The sequence below is a fragment of the Mus caroli genome, unplaced genomic scaffold, assembly GCF_978045245.1.
Source record: "Mus caroli unplaced genomic scaffold, Mus_caroli_1 scaffold_4, whole genome shotgun sequence".
Classification (NCBI taxonomy): Eukaryota; Metazoa; Chordata; class Mammalia; order Rodentia; family Muridae; genus Mus; species Mus caroli.
The window spans coordinates 125,329,095-125,346,795 of record NW_028227259.1 but is presented as its reverse complement, the minus strand read 5'-3'; the positions used below and the strand labels follow the sequence as shown (position 1 = coordinate 125,346,795).

Below are 17,701 nucleotides of genomic sequence, written 5' to 3'. Positions count from 1 at the left end.
CTCAAACTCAAAAAGATTCCTCTGCTTCTGTCGTCTATGTTCTGGAATTAAAGGCATGCATGCCCCATGCCTGGCTCCTGGATATTAAAGTTTACTTACTTGTTTTTACATTTATAGTGTGTGTGTGTGTGTATGCATGTGCATGCATGCATGCATGCCTGTATGTATGCAAAGGTTAGAGCACCATTTGTGGGACTTAGTTCTCTCTCTCTGCCATGTGGTTTGATGATATTGTATTAAGAGCTTTGAGCTTTATCCACCATTTGGAACTTGTCTCAATTATTATTTTTTTTAAATCAATCTTTTTAAGTTTTATTTATGTATTATATATATATGAGTACACTGTAGCTGTCTTCAGACACAGCAAAAGGGGGCATCGGATCCCATTACAGATGGTCGTGAGCCACCATGTGGTTGCTGGGAATTGAACTCAGGTCCTCTGGAAGAACAGTCAGTTCTCTTAACTGCTGAGCCATCTCTCCAGCCCCCTGTCTCAATTCTTGTGCCCAGTCAGCACATGTAAAGCTGTGTTCTGGGAGGCCTCTGTGTTGGTCTAGGCCTTTGACCTGTTCTGCATGACTCTAGCAGTGGGCTTTCCTGCTGCGCTTACTCCTTTGGTTGGGAATGGAATGGAAGCAGTGAGGGTCAGGCTCCTGGAAAGTCATGTGCAGGGGTCGGGACAGTTTGGCTATTGGAGGGAAAAAAGAGACCAAAGGTGTCTCAGAGCCATGAGTGGACAGCATTGTTGTGGCCAGTGCGAGAAGCCAGACGCACAGCTGCTGTGTGGATGCATCAAGCCGAGCTGTTGAGCAGGCATCTCCATCGGGTGTCAGGAGAGTTGCGATGCACATATGTTTTTAGCACTGTGCTGCTTGCTGGGGACAGACAACACAGGTGCTGTCTTGCTCTTGGTTACACTCCACTGTCCAGATTACATTGAATCACATGCCCTGATATGTCACTATAGAGTGCAGTTAGGGCCAAGTCAAAGGGTGCAGTGTGCTGAGATGGCCAGGGAAGGAAGTTGATACTCACTTAACCAGCCACAGCCGGTACTGAGCACTCACCCTCTGACCCACAGAACCAGAGGGGATGAGCCCGCTGCAGGGAGAGCTCAGGAGCAGTTGGCGGATGCTGCCTAGAGCGGTGAGGTGAAGTGAGACGGTGGGCGTTGGCTGGGGGAGCATAGGAGAACGGGATAGCAGAGGCTGGCTTGGGATCCATGTAGTGGAAGTGATGGTTGGGTGAGCACAGGATGACCCTGTAGCCTCCAGACTTGCAGAGTAGGCTGCAGGAGGGGCAGCAGGGATCCTGTGGAAATGCCTTCGAGCCATGGAAGTGCAGTTGTCAGGGACGCTGGACAGAGGGCTGTGACCCAGTGTATTGTGGGTAGGCTGGTTCTAGACCACAGCTTTCCTCTGTAGAGATGGGAGGGCAGGAGGAGCAGAGCCTAGGGCTGATGGTGAGCAGAAAGGGCTCTGTTTCCTGTGCTCTCTGAGGGGCGTGTATATAGTGTGTATAAGCCACAGGAGGTGTGTTCCTCTTGGCACATCTCTGGTGGTCAGCTTTCGGGAGTTGGTTCTCTGGGCTTGTCAGGTTTGGTGACAGGTGTCTTTACCCGCTGAGCTGCCTTGCCAGCCCTCTTGTGACATCTCATGATGAACTGTCAGGCTTGTCAGTGTTTCTGAGTAGCAAACAGGCAGTTTCTTTCTTTGGTGCTAGCAAGAAGCTGTTCATCTTGTTCAACACCCCCTCCCTCCTTTGAAAGGAATGTGTGTTGTGTGGCTTGTCTCTGGGTACAGAGAATGCTGCAGGGCTTGCTGGATCCATCTTGTGTACCAAGAGATTTTGAGAGGGAGGTGTGAGAGATGGTGGCACACTTGCGCTCTTATCCTGGCATAGAGGCTAACATGGATCCGTCTGGCTCCCGCCTTGCTATGACAAGTCACCTACTGTACAGCACTGATGTACAGAGATGCCCTGGCTAAGAAGCGGTGCTGCTGTGCAGTGTGGCCGTGCATGCTCTGTTTCTCTTGCTGGCCTGTCTGTGACCCATGAAGTTGCCTGGGTTTCAATCACTTAGTAACGACAAGGTTAGTTTTCCATGACATCAGCAGATTAAGTGCATGTAGCACACAGGAGATTTTTTAATCACAGCAAGCGCCCTTGGATGTAAGGAAGTTCACCAGCATTGGTGGATATTGAAGCCTCCCTCCCTCCCTCTGACCCCTGCCTTTCCTTTCTCTCCCCTTCATATCTTTTGCCCTTCCAGCCCTCTCTTCTTCCTTTCCTCTCTTTCGTTGTTCCCCCCGCCCTCTCCCTTTCCCTAGTGTTTCCTGGCTTGTCTCCGAGGGAAAGTCACTGGTGGCTGTTCCAGGCCAGCTTTGAGCTTCTGTTCTTCCCGCCCTCTCTTCTTCCTTTCCTTTCCTTTCCTTTCCTTTCCTTTCCTTTCCTTTCCTTTCCTTTCCTTTCCTTTCCTTTCCTTTCCTCTGGACCAGCTTTGAGCTTCTGTGGTCAAAGTGGTCCTGGTGCCTCTGTTGATCCCTTGCTGCTGTTGTCGCTAAGAACAGCCAGGATATTCTCAGTCCTCACCATTACTTCCGATAGCTGGGAGGGCCTTTGTTTAGCTGCTTTAACCCTCTGTGTGAGGAACAGGTCTTTGCAAATGCATTTGGGGGTTTGACTCTGCAGTAAGGGGCTGCTTGGGATTTGAGCCCAAGTCTCACCATCTAATTCACAAAGCCTGTTGTCTGGCTGTGACAGTGCTGTAATGGACGTGGGTGCCTGCATGAGGCTGCAAGGGCAGATGCTTGAGGGAGCTAGAGTTTGCCAGGCTGCTAGTTGGGAAGACAGGCTGCAGTCCTTAGGGGCCTCCGCAGCTCTGAAGTTGAGTGCTACCTGACTGAGGAAGTCGGGGAATATGGCCTGCTCTGATGACTCTGGGCTATGCCTTGGCTACATTTTGCCAGAAGATGCTACAAATTGCCTAGCTCCATGTCTTGGATCTCCTAACAGGCAGGTGCTCCTTCCAGGCTGACCCATTGATTGTCAAAGAAGCACTCCTGGGCACCAGAGAGTGGCTTTCCATCTGCAAGGTGCCAGGAAAGGTCAGTGGCCGCTGTGGCTCCTCAGCCCTTGGTTTATTTAATTCTGTTCTGGCTTTTCTTGGCTCTACTCCAGGGAAACACAGAGAGAACCGTCTGGCAGTACCACTTTCGGACCTGGCCAGACCATGGCGTGCCTAGTGACCCTGGAGGTGTGCTGGACTTCCTGGAGGAGGTCCACCACAAGCAGGAGAGCATCGTGGATGCAGGCCCTGTCGTGGTTCACTGCAGGTGACTGCCCAGCTTGCTTTCCTTTAATAGTTTCTGTTACTTAGGGGCTGGGAAGTCAGTTGTCCTTGGTAGGGATGTGACAGACACACTGTTCCCAGCACTCTGCAGACTGCTCATTCTGAGGGCAGTCCTTCCCACATAGGCCTTTGTGGAGGCTGCCCCAGGGTCACCACAGCAGAGTGTATGGTTCTTGAGGGATGCTTCGGTTTTCTACAGTCTCGTTCATATGCTGAGCCCATCCAGAAACGAGGGAAGCATTCCTTGTCGATCACTTTGTTTGTTGTTGTTATTTTGAGATAGGATTTCACTATGTAGTCTATGTTGGCCATTACCTCTGCCTCCAGAATGTTGTGGTAACAGGCCTGTACCACCACGCTGGACTGTTCAGTGTTTTTTGTTTTTTTGTTTTTAAACCACCATAAATGTAGGTTTTGCAGCTAGGTTTTGGCTATTTAGGATAGAAACGAACACACCTTTCTTCCCCTGAGTGTCTGCTGTGGCTTTTAAGACAGGAAGCCACGAGTCTGTGTTTGTATGCCCAGAAGAGCCATGGTTTGTCCAACTGTTTTCAAGTAAAAGTTGTGTGGAACTTGGGAGTAGAGAAAAGATGCCGCGTGTTGTTCAGGGCCCCGTGCCTCACCACTGTGAACCTCATGGCGATCCCCTCCACTCCACAGATGGGGAAACAAGGCTACCCTAGGGGGCCATGCCAGGACTGAACCCCTCTGCATGGGCAGGGGGAGCTGATAGGAAGCTTCTCCGAGACACATTGTGTGGACACACAGTAGAGAGCCCGTTGACATTGATAGCTTGGTTCTGAGTGAAACTCCATCACTTCATCCCTCTGCTCTTAATCTTCTACCTACAGTGCTGGGATTGGCCGGACAGGAACGTTCATTGTGATTGATATCCTTATTGACATCATTCGAGAGAAAGGTAGGTCATTGGAGGACAAGCCGCCGCAATTCCTGTTCAAGTTTGTGACAGGAGGTGCCAGGAAAAGTAGCCTGCGAGAGAGAATTTACAGGAGAAAGAAGCAGTTATGGAAATACGGATGAGATTCACTTTCAATGTGTTTTGCTAAAAAACAGTCCTAGCACTTTGGTCCCATCACTGTTTCTTTTGTCACCTGTGTCACATGGTCCCTCCTGCCACTCATCCCCTGCCCTGGTGTGGGGTGACATTCTTGGGGAGTGAGGGGCTCCTGATCCCAGCACTTTGTCCTGGCATTTCCTGGCATTGTTGTGAGTGTTGACTCAGGAGTTCTGCCCTGCACCCGCATGGCTAGTGGGATGGGAAGGACTAGTTCTCTGTCCTTGCTGTGGAAGGCGGTACTCCTGTAGCCTTAGGGTCTGTGCTTTGCAGGTGTGGACTGTGACATCGACGTTCCTAAAACCATTCAGATGGTGCGGTCCCAGAGGTCAGGGATGGTCCAGACAGAAGCACAGTACCGGTTTATCTACATGGCTGTCCAGCATTACATAGAGACACTGCAGCGCCGGATCGAGGAGGAGCAGGTATGGAATGAGGCTCTGACACATGGCTCAGCTCCTGTCTGGACGTGCTCTCTTCATCTGGAAAATGTTAACAGTTGGCCTCCCTGTAAGCTGTGGTCAGCATCCACTGCCTCCCAGTTGAGGGAAGTGTGGTGCTATCGTCTTGAGCGGCAGTCGGCTCTGCCTTACAAAGAGGAAGTGACTTTCATATGCTAGGCTTAGAACTCAGGGTCCACAGTTTCCAGCCATTTCAGCTTTGCTCTAGATTGATCTATTCTGATTCTGCCTTGTAAAATGAATGCCTTATTTTTAATAGAGCGTGGCAGTTTGAGCCACTAATTTGGCTGCATTGAAACAGTGAATTTCAATTTTAATAAGCTATGCATAATGAAGAGTGTGCAGTTGGAGCCTTTCCATGTGAGACTATTCATAACAGACACAAAGCTGAGCTAATTAGGATGCGCCAAGCTGAGGGAGATGAGGAGAGCCGTTCTTTTGGGGAGCTCTTCTTATTCCTCTCCCAAACCCTGTTGTGCTGCAGCAGATGGGTGGTGTCTAAACACCAACCATGGTTGTCCTTTTTATTGCTATTGCTTTCCAAAAAGCCCAGGAGAGGGGACTTGGTGCTTGTCATAGGGTAGCAGGCTGTCTCTTTTTTTTTTTTTTTTGGTTTTTCGAGACAGGGTTTCTCTGTGTAGCCCTGGCTGTCCTGGCACTCACTTTGTAGACCAGGCTGGCCTCGAACTCAGAAATCCGCCTGCCTCTGCTGGGATTAAAGGCGTGCGCCACCACGCCCGGCACAGCAGGCTGTCTCTTAATGAGTAGCTTTAAAAAAAAAAAACAGTGATCATCTCGCTGTGTAGCCCTGGCTGACCTGAAAACTCAATTTGTAGATCAGGCTGGCCTTGAACTCAGAGTTGCACCTGCTCTGCCTCGCAAATGTTGTGATTAAAGGTGTGCACCGCCATGCTGGCCTGGAAGAGCAAGGAGAACCACGCCATCCTCCGAGAGCCAGAGGAGGCCCCTTCCTGAGGTTAGGTGCTCAAGTAGACGCGGTGTCAGGAGGTCACAAGCCACCCAGCCCCAACTTTAATTTTTTAAATATGAATTCAATGTAAGCAGTTTTTTTTTTTTGTTTTTTTTTTGTTTTTTTTTTTGTGGTGTTAAAGAGCAAACCTACGGCCTCATGCACGCCAGCTCAGAACTCTGCCCCTGAGCTGCACCCCAGAGCCTCGTGCACACTAAGTTAGCACTGCACCACTGACCTGCACCTCCCACCTCTGAACCTGGATGGCTGCCCTAAAGTTCTTTTATACATGTCTCCCAGTTTACATTTAATTGGAACCACTCAGTTTAGAAGAGATGCTCAGGGAATAAAGAGCTAGCACATGGTTGCTCAGCTTGGTCAGAAACATGATGCTGTCATCTTGTTGGGAGAAGTCCTCTGTTCCGTTTGGGTTTGTATTTGAGTTGGAATCGAGGGTCTTTGGCTGCTCCCCATTGCGGGACTGTGCTTGGAGCCTTCATATTGCTTCCTGGCACTGAGACTGTTAAGACTGAGGCTGTAAGTTGGATTTAGGAAATAATTTGGGGGGAAAAACTTATTTAGTAACTTGGTTGATTGTGGGGCAGGGGTGTTTACTGATGGGGACACAAAGCATGTGTTTCAGTTACTTACATGTTAGCAAGTGAGGATGCAAGCTTGCACTCACTGACTCTCTCACTCATTCGTTCATACATACAGTCATTCATTCATCATACGGTCATTCATTCATACAGTCATTCATTCATACAGTCATTCATTCATACAGTCATTCATTCATACAGTCATTCATTCAGCTAATCCATTTTGATACTAGTATGTGTTAGCACTTTGCAATTGTATTAACTCAGATTTTGGAATTTGGAACTTTGGTGTTAAAAAAGTATATAGGAGGGATGGGTTGTGGTGGAACAAGCCTTTAAGGCCAGCACCCAGAGAAAGGACTAATCTGTAAATTCAAGGTCAGCCTTGTTTACATAGTATGCTCTAGGACAGCCAGAGCTACATAGTGAGGCCTATGTCTCAAAAATAAACATACATTTCTGCGTGTATGGTTTGGACTGGGGGTGTAGCTCACTTGGTTCAGAACTTGCCTAGTATACACAGAGCCCCATGTAAACCTGAAGTGTTGGCATGTGCCTGAATCTCAGCACTTGAGAGACCAAGATGGGATCAGAAATTCAAGGTTATCTTTGGCTGTGTATTGAGTTCCAGGTTAGTGAGAGCTATATAGGACGATATTGCAAAAACAACAAAGCAACAGTGAAAAAGAAAACTACCACTGCACACAAGAGAGTCAACTGCACACAAAACATTCAACTACCTGTTTCCCTGCTTATTTTTAAATTGAATTTCAATGTGTGTGAGCCTGTGTCCATGTGTAGGAGGAGGAGGATCAGACCCCTTGCACCAGGATGTGCACTGCCCAGGGTTGCTGATAGGAACTTAGCTCTCATCTGCAGAAGCACTTGTGCCCTTAACCACTGCACTGTGGCTCCAGCCCTAGCCCAGCGGATTCTTAAATTAAGCAACAGGACAAAACTCATTTAGGATAATGAATTAGTTCAAAATGTAGCCATCTTCCAACTTTGGATGAGTTAAGCCCTTTGGGAGTAAAAGAATTGCTAAATGAAAACAAAGTGGCAGTTGGGTGGAGAACCGTGGGAAAAGAGGGGGAGTGAAACAGAGGAAGACAGACAACATACGCGCCAGCAAGAAAGAGATACACAGAGGGGCTAGCAGAGGACAGGACAGAGCACTGTAGGGAAAGTCCTGAGTGACTTAGTAAGACTGCCTCTTGTGCTGCTGGGCTTTTTGTTTGTTATTTCAAGACAGAGTTTCTTTGTCTGTGTAGCCCTTGCTATCCTGGAACTTACTCTGTGGACCAGGCTGGCCTCAAACTCACAAAGATCTGCCTGCCTCTGCCCTGCAAGCACTGGGATAAAAAGTGTGCACCACCAGTGCCCAGCTGTGCCACTGCAGTTTTGTTGAGAGGGTTGTTTTTTTTTTTTAATTTTCCATTTATATTAGTAAGTACTTTATTTACAAAAGCAGTGCGTGGTATTTCTTTTATCCAACTTCTGAACACAAGCATTTATTTTTTCTTCAAACTTTATTTAATATACATAATATTTAAAAAGGGAATGTTTATAACTTACATGAGTCTGTACCTCTTTGCTTCTAAGTGCATTGGTATATATTTTTTAAAAGAGGATGTTCTGTTACATCATCATGATTCAGTTACTAAGTTGGGAGAACAAATTGAAAGCTCTGTGTAATCTGCAGGTCAGGGCTGGAGCCCAGCGTGTGAGCATTTACCAGGCTCCTGGGGTCCATCCCAGTACTGCACACAAGCTTGCCCAGCATGTGTGAGCACTTGTGTAGCTTGAGGCAAGAAGGCTAGGAATTCTAGTCTAGCCTGGGCTATGTTAGACCTTTTCTTGATAAAACCACAACCAAACAAGAAATCAAACATATGTCTTGGAAATACAGTTCAGAGGTTAAGGATACACACTGCTTTTATAGAGGACATGATGGCAGAGGGCTCAAAACTGCAGGTAACTCCACCTCCAAGGGATCCAGCTTGCGCACGCACACACACACACACACACACACACACACACACACACACACACACCTACCTCATGGTGACTTCCTCATGTGCACACACAGACATAAACACAACTCAAAAAGCTAAAGTAGGCCACACTCCACATTCAGATTTTTCCAGTTTGTCTTGCTGTAGTCAGGGTCACACGGTGTATATAGCATTCATGTTTGTTTCCTGTCTTTCATCTGGAATATTTTCTATGTCACACTATTGCTCTTGCTCCATACTTGGGACATTCCAGAAGCTGTCAGTTGCACCCTGCAGCTGAGACTCAGGCTGTGCTGTGCCAGGCCCTTCTGCACCACTCCTGTACCTCAGGGCTAAGTTGATTTAGGACAGTCAGGTTAGCTCTGCCTCTTGAGAAGATGATGGTGAGGTTTTTTCACTGGGAACTTACAGAATCAAGGCCAGCTGGGCATGGTAGCATATGCCTTTAATCCCTATAGTGCAGAGACACAGAGGCAGGGGGATTTCTGTGAGTTCCAGGCCAGTCAGGGCTACATAATGAGACTCTGCCTCAAAAAAAAAAAAATACTGTGTCTATGTGTTGAGAGTGTACAGTGTATTTTGTGTGTGGAAATGCTGTGGGGTGGTTGTCATGGTTAGTTGGTTAGTGTGCCCAGCACCCTGCAGTGCATGCTGAGGTGGTGGAGTCTACTCTCAGTAGAGTTCAAGTTTGTTCTACCTTGTCCAGTCCAGTGCTGGGCATGAGGCCTCCAGAGCCCGTGGAAGACGTTATGTCTGAAGATATGTACTGCGGTCAGTGTCTCCCTCCTGCCACAGTCCCCAACAGCCCTTGCCCTAATCACAGTTTGTAGAAGTCAGGATGCTTGGTGAGCCTTCCAATTCTGGATTGGAGTTCATTCCAGATATAGTCAAGTTGATGACCAGGAATAGCCACTGCAGGTTAGAATTCAGTTCTTCCTGCCCCCTCCTCCCCGGTGCTGTGATGGTGGTGTGCACAGCTCCCTCTCCTTGCTGCTCAGTCTCCCAGAATGGAAAGTGTCAGAGTGAAGAGAGTGGCCACGCAGGAGCCTCACTGTGATTGGATTTGTTGTATCCATGGATAGTGTGCAGTGGCCATTGACTCTTCCCATAGTGTACCCATGCCTAAGCATCCCAGGGCACTTGGTCTTAGACATGAAGCCTGTAGATTCTCATGTTCCTTGTATAAGAACCTACTCATTCCTCCTGTGGTCTTCATGTAGCCCAGGAAGGCCTTGAACATAGGGAAAGTCTGCTCATGCGCAGTACAGGTGCATTGTTATGGATATTCACCGAATGGAGAGCTGACTCTGCAGGGCTGTCTGCTCTCTACACACGTGGCATGTGTGAGCCTTTATACATCTCTCACACATGCAAATACATGGTGAGGTGAGATTACATTCCTGTTGGTTTCCTTCCCCTACCATTTCATCTTAGGGTGCTGTAGTTGAGATGGCTGAGCACATCTCAACATTGTGGCAGGGCTCTGGGTGCCATCGCCAATACTGCTAAATACATAAAGTACATTATTGTGCCTTCCATCCGTGCACACAGTGATAGAGCTCTGTGCTGAAGCAGGAGTAGTGCCTCTAGCCTGTGTCAGTCAGCAGTTCCTGCATCCTTGCAGCTCTGGGGGCTCTGAGGGTTGTGGTTGCAGCACACTCCTCCTGCAGGTGCCGTGAGCTCCTAACCATGTTAGCATGTTAGTGTTCTTAAGAGTCTGGCCTGTGGGCTGGAGAGATGGCTTAGCAGTTAAGAGCACTGACTGTTCTTCCAGAGGTCCTGAGTTCAATTCCCAGCAACCACATGGTGGCTCACAACCATCTGTAATGGGATCTGATGCCTTCTTCTGGTGTGTCTGAAGACAGGTACAGTGTACTCATATAAATAAAAATAAGTAAATCTTAAAAAAAAAAAAAAAAAAGAGTCTAGCCTGTCCATCAGCATCTTTTTTTTCTTTTGATAAAATAGCTTGTTTGTTTCTGTATTTTTCTAAAAATCATATCCACAATCCTCCTTACTTGTATTTTTTTTTCCTTAACTTTCAGAAAAGCAAAAGGAAAGGACATGAATATACCAATATTAAGTATTCCTTGGTGGACCAGACAAGTGGTGATCAGAGTCCCCTGCCACCCTGCACCCCAACACCACCCTGTGCAGAGTAAGTAGTGATGTGGCGGCAGCGTAGGTCTGGTAGGAGCTTAACAGCAGTTTCTTGCAGTATTCTCCTCAGGCTTGCAGTATTCTCCTCAGGCTTGCAGTATTCTCCTCAGGCTTGCTTGCTACCCACTGATGGTGCATGGGGCGGTGGGCTGCAGGGACTCTCTAGGGCTCATGGTTGCAGGGCCTCTAACCAGTAGGCACGTGGTGAGCTCTCCAGGATCCTGTGGGGCCCTGGGCATGTTAGGTAGGGTTCTCTGGGGAAAATCTAATTTTCCTTTTGCAGGGAGCATTATTTCAGTGGAAAGTGCTGTCCCTTACAGTGTGGCCAGCAAACACGAAGGGAAAGCTCAAAGTTCTCTCTCTCTTTTTTTTTTTTCTTTTTTTTTGGGGGGGGGGTTTCGAGACAGGGTTCAAGACAGCCTGTCCTGGAACTCACTTTGTAGACAACTCAGAAATCCTCCTGCCTCTGCCTCCCAAGTGCTGGGATTAAAGGTGTGTGCCCCCAACGCCTGGCTTCAAAGTTCTTTCCACCAAGCAGAGCCACCAAGCAGTACCAGCAGGGGGTGTCCAGTGGTGGTGAGGACAGTTTTTAAGGAACGGCTGTTCTATAGTGGTGGTTCAAGCACATTGGTTCAGCTCCATAGGACAGCTTGCCCCAAACTGCCGCCAGAGCCTTCTGAGCACACTAAAATTTCTGACCTTGAACTTGGAGATTGCCTCTTATAGAAGCACTCAGATTTCAGGAAAGATTGTGTTCCAGAGGCATTCAGTATGATGCCATCTTAACTGTTTGTACATCTGTGACAGGAAAGTGTGACATTTCCAGCATGTGAGTTCAACTAGAGACCCACTTAGAAGCAGAAAGGGCCCAGGCCCTATTAGTCAGACTCTAAGTAGGACTGAACTTAGGACAAAAAATGGAAAATAATCCCTGGTGCTCACTGTTGTCACCGACAACAACCCTGTGCAGCAGCAGCTTGGAGGGCTCAGGTGGTAGAGTATGTAACCAGCGGTGTGGCTATGCCTGTCCACATCATTCTCTGTGTCTGTTAGACAGTCTGCTTACAACTTGTGACGTCAAAGTGTCTTCGGCCATGTTGGGGTGAAACACCCCAGTTCTCTGAGTTGGTGCTCTATAGCCTGCCACTGAAGACTCCCGGGAGCAGTAGGACTCCAGTAGAAACCACATTCACATTCTAGGAGACCCGGGTCCCTGCAACATAACTGACAGTTTCCAGGGCTGTTTGGCCAGGATAGGATTGAAGTCTGCTGTGACCTCACTCTGCTCCTCCCGTCACCTCAATGCTTGATGTCCACAAGGGCTCAGGCTTACATGTCTCACACTGTAGCCCCTTTACCCCTCATGTACCTGGGAAAGGAAAACCCCAAGGCGTAGCTGACAGAGGGACCATCTGACCAGCAGGGTCATCATCACCCATTGGTTCTTTCCAGAAGGGCTTTGGCAGCTCCTGGTTTAAAGTAGAACACACAGGGCAGTATTTGTTAGCCAGTCACGTGCTAGCAGCTGTGCTGCCTGTAGCCCAAGGTTGCTCTCCGCCATAACATTTACCTTTCCTTCCCCTGGAATCCCACTTGTTTGCTTCTGCCGTGGGCTTTTAAAGCCCCGCTGACTTTAATATTGGCTCTACTACGCAGCTCTGAGAGCAGATAGAGGCCTGTGTTTACATTCTCTCTCTGTTAAACACAGAAATGAAATTATGTGGCAGGGGTGTTCTCTCCTGAGTCACCTTGTCCCCTCCTGCTCTCCTCTGCACCAGCAGGCTGACTGGAGACACTGGTGTCTTACACAGTTAGCTGTGGTAACTTGATGGGGAGCCAGCACCCTTCCTATGAAGCTCACCCGTGACTGGCAAGCAACTCTGCCACACCCTTTTTGTTGTCCCATGTAGTATGCACACCTCAGATCCTGGCCCTGGGGCTGCTCAGGATCTGTCCTCGTGTCCACACTGCCTGCTGATTCTGTTCTTTACAGAAGGAGGCTGGGCCCACAGATGCTTTAGTTCATCCAAGGCTCTGAGGTTGACTGGAGCCCTCACTTGTGATGCTTCTGGGGAAATGGCCACCATTCCTGTCTGTGTGCATGACCCAACTCCTCCCCTGCTCTCCAAGCTGCCTGCCCTCCATTCATACTCCAAAAGGCATAGGACTTGAGGCCCCTGCTGCTTTTCCCACTTCATGTGTCTGATGTCTGTTTTGAGAGTCAGCTCCAGAGTGGGAAGGGGGTCGGTCTGGGCATAGCTGGACATGGCAGTTCAGGTTAGCGTCTTCCTTCTTCTCTGTCTGCAGAATGAGGGAGGACAGTGCCCGAGTCTATGAGAATGTGGGCCTCATGCAGCAGCAGAGGAGTTTCAGATGAGCCCACGGCGACAGAACACAGGTATTGAATATCATGGCTCTCTTTGGGGCGGATTCACAGCAGTCTAGACAGACGGGTGATTTGTGCATGCCAGAGCAAGATGTTCTGTGACTGAGTGGTGCAGAGCAGCCTCTTTTTCTTTGCCTTGGCCCTCTCCAGCCTGGGTTTGGTGTACAGTTCATGGAGCATTAAGTCAGATCAGTTAACTGTGTGGGCATGGGACTGGCCCAGCAGTTGACAGGGATGTAGTGGACTTGTGTCGTCCATGTCTTGGCATCAACAGCAGGGGTGCTTCTGAGGGTGTGGGGTCCCAGGCTCCCCTGAGTTTTGATTGAGTCATTTTCAGTGAGGTGTGAGGTGTGCCTCCCTGGCTTCTGTGGTAAGTTAGAAACACACAGTATGGCGTCGCAACGTTGACATTTCTGGCAGTGATGATGTAGCTCAACCGAGAGCATTTATTCAGCATGTGTGTGTGTGGCATGCCGGCTTCAGTGCCCAGCACCCCTCAGAGAAGCTGTATAGATGTGTGTTCCCTAAAAGTGTAACGTGTTTCTTTCTCAGATGTGAACTTTCACCCCTTTCCTAAAATGTCAAGACTAGACGAAAGTTTCCAGGACCTGTGCGTTCAGAAGCTCGCCGGCACTGACTTGACTGCCTTTTGAGAAGCGAAGTTTGGAACCATTTGAACAGCACGTGCCTAATTGACACCTCCTTTCCTCAGCTAAGGAGAAACTGCTCTGCGTTCTTGACAATGCGATTTTCATAGAATTGGTTTTGAATTGTGGAAGCAGCTAAATTGTGCTCTGTATTTTCTACATTATGGGACTCAAATTCTAGTTATGGGCAGGATTTTGTTTCTTTTTATGACCTTAACAGACCTGACTTTTTTTTTTTTTCTTTCTCTCTCTTTGGGGAATCATGGGCCCCTTGTAAGAAGAAAGGAGTTAGGGAGATTCCGGCACAGCCTCCCCAAAAGCCAGCCGTCTGTAACCCACTGTTCATCTTGCTGCTCTGCACAGGGCTCCCAGTGCCCTGGCTGGTGGCTGCTTAGGGTCACTCATCATCACAGAGACTCACTGTTTAGTTCCAGGGACCAGTAGGCCAGGCTGTAGACTTGCACCTGGTGAGGGCCTTCTGGCTGTGCCACACTGGACGGGAGAGCACCGAGTGGGGAATCACTTTTATGGCACAAGTTCACCGCACCCTCAAGACCCAGGCATCTCTTAGCATCTCACTGTCCACACAGTGACATTGGGAGGTCTTTGTGCTCCCTGCAGACACATGTCAGGGCACTTTTAAAACAGATTGACCCAGTCAAGGACAGTTCACTTTTGGTGGCTTCTTTTGTTTAGTGAAATGGTCATTCAGCCACTGAATGAGAGGGTCAGGGGGTAGACAGTCATGGCTGAAAGGCCCTGGGAACTGGCATGTGAAGTCTTTCTTCTGAAGATGACTCCTTGGCTGCAGGTGTGGACAGAGAAGCTGTTCTGGGCAAAGTGACCATGTTGTCTCTGTACTGGAGTGTTAGTAAGATCCCGGGGTGAGTGGTCTTTGGTCCTCACTTGTTCCTGACCACCCCACTCCCATTCTTCAGTTCAGCACATCTGATCTGGGTTACATGAGCCCCCGCTGTCCTGTGAGGGTCACTTGGGAGGTTGGCAACATGGTCAAAGCCCTGGGCTTCTGCTTCAATGAGGTGTTTTCCTGGTCTCTTCTGGGTGTCTGTGTAGCCTTACGAGCAGGGTGGCTGGACCCTTATGTGTCCCCCAGGGTGAAAAGGCAGAAGTGGCCAGGTCTTCTTCAGACTCAAGCCTGGAGTGACCATGATGACTTCTTCCGTGGCTGCTGTGAGAGAATCAGGCTCAGCCCAAGGTGTGAAGTCCTATGCTCTGGGGCCACCAGTCAGACAGCCCCAGCCCGTGGCATAGAAGCAAGTGGCTGTAGTTAGCAAGAGCCCAGGCTGCTTATAGTAGCTGGTGTAAACTGTGTGTCGGATGAGAAATGTACAGCAGGCCTTCTGGAAGCTTCCAAGCCCCGCACGTGTGCTGCAGCACCCACCTGAAGACCTGGTGTGGTAGGGTTGGTGGTGCGGACATGGGAGCTCATCCCTGAAGCACCGCAGGTGGGGGAAGGCGATGCTTCCTGGGCCTTGGCTGAGTATGAAGAGCGGCAGTCCTGGCCAGGCCTCCTATCAGTTCCAGTCAGCCGTGTCTGCCCTAACCAAACAGCAGGATTTGCTAATGTTCTGCCGTAAGTGCCTTCTCCAGAGATGTCCCTCTGCCCAGTCTTGATCCTTGAGAGCACGTTTCAGCGAGAGCTTCCAGATGTGATGCTCGTGACCAAGCAACCGCACAGTCTCCACTTGATTCTTCTTGCTTCCATTTCTGTGAGGAAGGACTGGACCTGCCCTGCAGCTGCCCTGTCTGGGGCCTCCTGCTCCCTGGCAGCCTGAGGTAGTTGGGGAGCACAGGGGCCACCATTTTCTTAGAGCATGTGCATCGATCCTGGCCCCTTCTCCAACTGAATTCAATTGCTTCAGAGCACAGCATGGCCTGGTGGGAATGTGGAGACTGCTGTCTTCTCCAAGAGCTTGTAATGAGATGAGTTCAGCATTCACAGCCAGGATCCCAGATCCTACTCTCTATAGCACATCGTCACAATGAACTGTGTTGGGTTGGTGGTAATGTCTAGACTCTGGACTTGGAAGGCAAAGTTTCTCACCAGCACACAGAGGTTAGCTGAGCTGCTGATCTCTCAAGCTAACATTTCTACTTGCAGCTTGAGATCCTGGAGCAGAGAGACCTGCCCTTGGCCCCCTGTGTTCAGTACAGCAAATGTTTTCCTTCGGATTCCCCCCAGAAGCCAGCCAGCTGTCATTCCAATAGGGCAACAGGAATCCCTAGGTGTCCCAGATCTGTCAGTGTTATGGAAGGTGGTTGCAGGGTCTCAGGAGAGGGCACTCTGTGTGTTGTGTGGTGCGGTGTCTGGGAAGATGAGGTATGGGAGGTGTGGATTTGAGACAGCGAGAGTGGAAGTTGCACAGGTGGCTCACGAGCAGGTCAGAGGCACAGGGCCAGCACCGAGCAGGCTGCATGTGACCTGAGTCTCCCCTCACTGTTGAGCCTTTAAATCAGAAGTATAGGATTTTCTATTCGGGGAGGGGGTGGGGTGGGGCATTGTCTAGCACATGGTATTGGTTTCTAGAAAGCTACACTTGAGAGTCATAATGCTTGTCACATGGGTGTGCAGCCTTCCTGAGGCCCCAGGTTGCCTCTGTCATTGCAGCTGGTGCCTTTCTAATGGAAGACCGGGGTTAGGAAGTGCTGCTGTCAGCAGCTCAGAGGTGCTCAGTGTTGTTTCTAGGGGTTTTGGTGGGAGTCCAAGAATATAAGCCTTGTTTCTGGGACAGGACTGAGGCAGATGCACTCGGGAGGGAAGCACAGGCAGAAGTGTGGGCTCGCTCTACATTGTCAGACGCCTGTCTCAGGGTCTGTGCTAGCCCACTGCTTTGTTGAACCCTTTCCCCTTCTTGGAAGCTCCCCAGTAGAGCTCACTGCATCCCCAGTCACTAGCAGCTGTTGCTCTTGTGGGGCGTTGAGGGCACAGGAAGCAGAGAGCAGTTCCTGTTGGTGCTGTAGAACCTGGCTGTGCATCCAAGTAGTTTTCACAATTCCTCTTCCTAAACCTCAATCATGGGATTAATAATATACCTGTTTATTTATGACCTAATTGTGACTCTGATTAATAAAAGCTAGTGGGAAAGGCCCATCCAAGAAGCCGATGACCAGACTCACATTTAGCTTTCCCACAGCATAAGAAGCATCCATCAGGCAGAGTATTAAAGAAATATAATATTTTACTGATAGACCTGTCCTTTAAAAGGAACGTGTTTTTGGGTGTCATCATTTTGGTGTGAATCATGTAAGGGTTGGCTGTTTGCTGTTTAGTACACTTTAGTGTCAAGAGACGCACTCAGCTGGCTTTCTGCCCATGCATATCGTGTAGTCTGGATTTTTAAGCGACATTAACAGAATAGTTTGTGTAGAGAAACCTCAAGTTGTTGCCTCCCCAGCTGTGCCATGAGTGTATCTGCATATACTCTGGGTATTGTCAGAGGCAGTGGATTTGTGAGCTGTCTGGAACTAAAAATTAGAATAAAATCATTTTCTTGTATTACAGTATTTGTCATTTGGTCTGTTGTCGTGTGTGGGGAAGGAGTGGTGGGAAGAAGTGGGACGGTGGCTCAGTTGGCCCGTCATCCCAGGTTCTGCTCGGGAGCCACAGAACTGCAGCTAGTGGCCTCTAAGGACAGGCAGGAGCTCTGCCCAGAAGGACTTGGGAAGAAATAAAGACCCAAACTGTGGGGATGACCAGGACACAGGGTTGGCCGAGCAGTGTTAAGGTGTTTATGTCAAGGGACAGCACTGCTCTTGGGGACCTTGTTGTTCCCTGGGCAAGTCATGTTCAAAGCAAGGGTTCTGTCTTTATCACTGAGCCCATCCCAGCAGTACAGAGGCTTTCTACTGCTGAGCCATGCCCTCCAGCTCTAGGCCACCACCCTCCGACCTCAGCATGTTCTGGACAGGAAGAAATCACTTCATGACCACCCAAGTAGGCACTTGTTTGTTCTCTGTTGGAAGGGAAGGCATTGGGGTACTTACACTATAACATGCCATGGGCCTTAGGGTCTAG

The 17,701-nt window shown here is 49.2% G+C and overlaps 1 protein-coding gene across 2 annotated transcripts in view; it reads left to right on the top strand.

Moving 5' to 3' along the window:
- Ptpn11 (protein tyrosine phosphatase non-receptor type 11) overlaps window positions 1-17,182 on the top strand; it is a 62,740-nt gene extending 45,558 nt beyond the window's left edge. The window contains exons 11-16 of one of the 2 annotated variants that reach the window (XM_021162053.3): window positions 3,181-3,335; window positions 4,204-4,271; window positions 4,701-4,852; window positions 10,518-10,630; window positions 12,940-13,030; window positions 13,571-17,182. In XM_021162053.3, the coding sequence (XP_021017712.1) occupies window positions 3,181-3,335; window positions 4,204-4,271; window positions 4,701-4,852; window positions 10,518-10,630; window positions 12,940-13,009 (558 nt within the window). In that variant the 3' untranslated portion in view covers window positions 13,010-13,030; window positions 13,571-17,182. Of the gene's footprint in view, window positions 1-3,169; window positions 3,336-4,203; window positions 4,272-4,700; window positions 4,853-10,517; window positions 10,631-12,939; window positions 13,031-13,570 lie in introns of both variants that reach the window. The other variant, XM_085837101.1, reaches the window with a different exon arrangement.
- Window positions 17,183-17,701: the final 519 nt, after the last annotated feature.